We start from the raw sequence: 5,333 nt of genomic DNA, 5'->3' as shown, positions 1-5,333 counted from the left end.
TCGGGGGTCCAGGGGGCGGGCGGCCGTGCCCGTCCCGGGACTGCACGAGGCACAAGGCACGCCTGCTGCAGCAGCCTGCGCGGGGCCGGCTGCCGGGGCGCCCTCCACACCGTGCGCTTGGCTTTCCAGGGCGGACCCACGCGGCTGCAGGGAGGAGGCAGAGCCTGCTCGGCGGCGTCCGAGCGCAGGTAAGGCAGGGCTGGGGGGTGGCGGTCCCGGGGCGGGGTGCACGGCCGCGGGACGCCCTCTCCTAGGCCCTCGTGCCGCCGACGCGGTGCGGCATGAGGCCAACACAGGAGGGTAGAGGGACTCCTCCATGAAACCCAGGGACGAGGCCGCCCCTCCTCTCTGGAGCCTGTCTGGAGGCACAGTTGAGCCATCACCTCCCGGTGACCGTGGCTGCAGGGCCGTCGCCGGGTGCATGTCGGGGTCCCAGACTGCAGGGAGTGTTGGAGTAGATTTGAACCTGTGGGGCGGAGAGAGGCCAGCTTCCAGAGGGAGAAACAGACGCCACTTGGAGCCTGACAGGATGGGCGAGCAGTGTAAGGGCTGGGAGTTAAGGATGGCTGAAGGCCTGAAGCAAGAGGCTCCCACGTGGGTGCAGGGCCCAAGCACTTTGGTCATTCTCTGCTGGCATACAGAAGTGGAGCAGCTGTGACTCGAACCAGCATTCCTGGGATTCCAGTGCTGAAGGCTGTGTGCAGCTTAACCCTGCGCCACATCCTAGTCCCTTCAGACACAGTGTCTTTACAGCTGCTGTTTTTTTCGGTAGGATTTTACTTATTATATGAAAGAAGAGCTGGAGGTCTTGTTTCTGCTGGCTCACTCCGTAGGTGGCCTCAGTGCCCAGAACCAGGCTGCCTTGCAGTTAGAGCTGCCTCTGGGTCTGCCACGGGGTTACCTGGGCCCGAGTATTTGAGCCTTTTTCTGCTGCTTTCCATGGGGCACCTGGGACTAGAAGCAGCACCCATAAGAAAGTGGCAGTGTGGATGGAGGTTTAGCTAGCTATGCCACACACTGCCCCTCCCTCCTTTTTGAAATAAAGATGTTACTGATTTGAATGAGTTATAGAGGGAGAGGCAGATAGAACAGTTGGCTGCAATAAAGCGCATACGTCAGGAGCCTAACACGTGGGCCCTCTGCTATCCTCCCCAAAGTATTAAGCAGAGTTGTGGCTTAGAATTGGGACAGGCTGGGCTTGGCTTAGTAGCCTAGTAGCTAAAGTCCTCACCTTGCATGCACCAGGATCCCACATGGGTAGCGGTTCCTATCCTGGCTGCTCCACTTCCCATCCAGCTCCCTGCTTGTTGCCTGGGAAAGCAGTTGAGGACGGCCCAAGGGCTTGGGACCCTGCACCCGTGTGGGAGACCCAGAGGGGGCTCCTGGTTCCGGCCCCCCTGCTTTGGATCAGCTCAGCTGCGTCTGTTGCAGCTACTTGGAGTGAATTGGCTGACGGAGGGTCTCTCTGCCTCTCCTCTCTGTATATCTGACTTTGCAATAAAAATAAGTGAAAAGATGTGGGCTTCTAGTACCTAGTGTCGGACCCGTCTGGGCGGTGCCAGCAAGGTTCACCCAGTTAGCGTAGACAAGAACCAATTGGCATTCACTAATTCCTCATTTGCAGCCTTCCCTGCCCTAGTAAGCTTTGCTGCTCTGCTCCCCCTTCTGTGTGCTCCTTACTCACAAGACTGGTCAGAACCGCAGAGTGCCACCTGGGACCCTCAGCTCTCTCCTCCCCTGTCCCTACAGAGCCCCTGTTGTTGGAAACACCAGACCTCTGTCGGCCCAGAACAGCTGGGACGGCCTACCTCTGTCCTTCACCGTTGAGACTGTCCCCGAGTCTTCCTCGCCATGTCTTCTCACAAAACCTTCAGGATCAAGAGATTCCTGGCCAAGAAACAGAAGCAAAATCGTCCCATTCCCCAATGGATTCGAATGAAAACTGGTAATAAGATCAGGTATAACTCCAAGAGAAGACACTGGAGAAGAACCAAGCTGGGTCTGTGAGGAGCTGTGCTTCAGCGTATGAAACATGTTACTGCCGACCACAGCCAGCTAAGGACACCACTGTCACTGGGCAGCTGACATGTGATCGAGTCAGTAATAAATGTGTGAGATGCTTTGAAAAAACCAAGGTGGCTTAGCTGTCTGTTTTGGCGCTGGGGATGTTTGGTGGGGGTTACAGTGTTTTTTCTTAGAAATGCGTCCGATAGACATTTGGAGGGTTCTGACCAGGGTGCCTTCCTGGACAGACCCAGCCTCCACCTGCCTGTGTGAGTGTCAGATTCCTGTACCGTTCTACCCGGGGTCTCATGTCCTGCCTGCTGGCATTGCCCCCTTACCTCCCCTGGTTCTTCACGGTTTTCCTGCTAGATTCCTCCGAGCAGCAGGCCACTCTCATTCAGCAACCCAGCTGCCGGCCCGCCCTTTACCTGGGACACATCGAGCCCCTGGGAGGATCTTTTGCGGGCTTAGCTAGGTCCAGACTTAATCTGTTCTTTAGTCTACCTCTTTGCAGATATTGGGTCCCGTCCTCCACCGCAGGAAGCCCACTTTGTGCTGTGGGCATGGGGGCACAGGGGCTGGTTGCCAGGGTCCATAGATGTGGGTTTAGAGCTAGTGCCTCAAGATTACCTAGGCAGGAGTGTGACAATGCTGCCATTCACTGCCCTGGGCCCCAGCATGCTCTGCTCCCACAGCCGAGGTATGTGGGCACGGGCACAACCCTGGGGATGCTTGTTCCGCTCAGATGGGCAATGAGGCATCTGTGGCTTATGCCCCTCGAGTGCATCCTCGGCCACTGGTTTGGCTTGCAGTTCTTGAAGAGGTGAGGTAACCCTGGCCTGCTGTGTGCCACAGCATGGATAGCTTGCCCCACAAACTACAAACTACAGCATCTTCCGGCAGCCAGACCTGTTATGTCACAGGGTAGGAAGTACTCTGTCGTGGCCTCCGTCTGGCGTTTCTTGCCTCTGATGGATTCGTCTCTGGCAGCCACCCCAGGACTGCTTCCCACTTTGGGGGCCAAACTCACCCCTCCTGAGCTGTGCTCAGCTCCCCTTCCAGGCCCTGCTTCTGTAGCACCCTCTGCTGATCGGCCTGACCCAGAATTCCCCACCATTCATCCAGGAGGTTCCTGGAGAGTTCATAAGCCCCGAGCTTGCAGCGCCCCCTCCTTGCTGAGGGATCTTTGGGAGGTAGAGGAAGGCCTGGGAAGCTTCATGGTCTAACCAGGTACGGTGAGGCCTTACAGCATTCTAACTAGCATGCTGGTCTGTTGCCTCACCTGGGGAAACTTAATGCTGCTCTTAACCTCAGACCAGCAACAGGCAGTCGACCAGGCTGCAGAAGACAGGGTCTATGTGATCTTTGGCCCGTGCCCAGTTAGCCCCTATAGGAGCAGTGGCTGGCCCTCAGCATCCGCCTCGATGTGCGTGGAAACCAGGCAGTCCTGTAGGTGAATGCAGAAGGAAAGGGCTGAGGAGGACCAGGACCAAGCCGCTGAGGTGCTCCGAGCTGTCCACGATGGATCCTGGTAGGAGGAAAGCCCCCCGCCTGGCTGCAGGGGCTGCAGGGGCCCTGGTCTGGCGCATGCCTGCAGAGGACAGCTGGCACTGAGGGATAGGTGTGTAGCTCGTTGTGCTTCAGGTACTGTGAGGAAGCTCCAGAAGCAGGGTTTTAAACCCGAGACACTGCAGAGTCTCAATTGCCACCTTGATCTTTGCAGCCGGGACATGACAGAGTGCTGGCAGTGGGAGAGGAGAGCCAAGGAAAGGCCACCGTGCTGGCAAGGCATTGCGGGCACAGCTACCCAGGGCCCCGAGGGGCCTTGAAGCAGTAAGACTGGACAAAGGGGTCTCCAGGATTCTGTCCTGTCCGCAGTAGAGATTACTGGAGACAAAGGCCTGGGGGATTGGTTCCTCCACCTGGGGTAACCCTGACAGACCCCCTACCAGAGCCCTGGGTGTCTTAAGGTCGGAGTGAGGAAGCAGATGGCTTCCTTTTGGACACTGGAGCTGCCTTTCTGTTTGCTCTCATACCCAGGTCTTCCCTCAACATGAGCAGGAGAGCTGTCTCTAGGAGATGAGCTATCAGATGTTCCACTCAGTCCCCTGGGGTGTCGCCAGGGCCTCCCTGAGGAGGGTGGGGACCCAGCTACTCTGCTAGCAGGGATCTCGACCCAGATGGGAGAGGGAGATCACCAGGGTAGTCCTTCCCCTATTGGGGTACCGAGCCAGAGGGAGTGTACCTTGACTCCCGGGACTTGTCGGTGTTTGGGATCCTCTCAACTCTGTCCTCTATTTAGTTGGGCTGTGCTGGGGGAAGGATTCCTACAATTGGGTAGGCCATGTCCACAGTACAGAACACCTGGGGTCACTGCTGTGCAGGCCATGTGACACCCTCCTACATCCAACAGAGAGCTGCAAGGCCCTTCTCCACTCTTGCCAAGGAGGCTGTGGAGTTTTGGTCCTGAGCCCAGCCCTGCCAGGCTCCCTTACCTGATGAAATCGGGCACGGGTGGAGAATCCACCCCTTAGCCACCTTTCCACTGCCGTGGACCCCTAGGGGAAGTGGATCCCCGGGCAAAAGGGAGAAAGTCCCCCCACTTTCGTGGTCCTGACTGGTAAAAGGTACAGGTGCCAGAAGACCTAAAGGGCGAGGTCCCAGCTTTAGGTCAAGGTCATGGAAAGCAGTGGCCTGAAGGACCACCCCAACTGCCTTCGGGTGCCGTGGGAACAACCAGGTAACTGTTTGGCCCCTGAGTGGTGGCAGCATTTACCCTCATTCCCTGAAGCCACCAAACTGACCTCTTTCCAGGAAGCCGTTACTCGGAGGAGCATGGCCTGGAGACCTCCGTCAGGGAGAAAAGGAAACGGCAATGAAGTGGTTCCTCCAAGTGATCTCGGGGAGCCCCAAGCCCCTGCACCTCCCCTCTTGCTGCCGGGTGCTGGAACCAGGGTGGCGATGCTGTGCACACAGCCCTCACTGCTGGGGGAGGGCACCTCAGGCAGAGGGCTGTGCAGGAGGCCTGGCGCTGGTCAAGCGTGTGCTCACTACCTCGAGGTGCGGCACGAACCCTGTGCCATAGCAGTGCCAGTGTCTGGGCTTCCAAAGCCAACTCCAGCAGCGCCTCGAGGGGAACGGGAACTCCGCCTGCTGTGGGACTGTGGCTGTGCAGGATGGGAAGTGGAGCTGCGGGAGTTAGAACTGGCGCCTATATGGGATCCCGACTTTAGCTGCTAGGCCACTGCACCGGGTCCAAAAGGTGTTTATTGCTGATGAGGCTAGTTGGCAAAGCTGGAAGCACTGCGGCGTGAGCTGGAGCGTGTTAG

At 57.9% G+C, this 5,333-nt stretch overlaps 1 protein-coding gene and 1 non-coding gene across 2 annotated transcripts; both read left to right on the top strand.

Annotated features, from left to right (window-relative positions):
- Positions 1 to 252: 252 nt before the first annotated feature.
- On the top strand, positions 253 to 373 carry LOC118759074 (small nucleolar RNA SNORA26). Its single transcript, XR_004995973.1, has one exon. It is a non-coding gene; the product is annotated as a small nucleolar RNA SNORA26 (small nucleolar RNA).
- A 1,379-nt stretch (positions 374 to 1,752) lies between these two features.
- LOC105942130 (large ribosomal subunit protein eL39) lies at positions 1,753 to 2,134 on the top strand. Its single transcript, XM_012928627.3, has one exon. The coding sequence runs from the start codon at positions 1,852 to 1,854 to the stop codon at positions 2,005 to 2,007; it is 156 nt and encodes a 51-aa protein (XP_012784081.1). The 5' UTR covers positions 1,753 to 1,851; the 3' UTR covers positions 2,008 to 2,134.
- Positions 2,135 to 5,333: the final 3,199 nt, after the last annotated feature.

The sequence above is a fragment of the Ochotona princeps genome, chromosome 7 (genome assembly GCF_030435755.1).
Source record: "Ochotona princeps isolate mOchPri1 chromosome 7, mOchPri1.hap1, whole genome shotgun sequence".
NCBI lineage: Eukaryota > Metazoa > Chordata > Mammalia > Lagomorpha > Ochotonidae > Ochotona > Ochotona princeps.
This window is presented reverse-complemented; position numbering and strand designations above follow the sequence as displayed.

Excerpts from the sequence above, each read along its gene's own strand:
- LOC105942130 (XM_012928627.3), top strand. The coding sequence starts at position 1,852 with ATGTCTTCTCACAAAACCTTCAGGATCAAGAGATTCCTGGCCAAGAAA.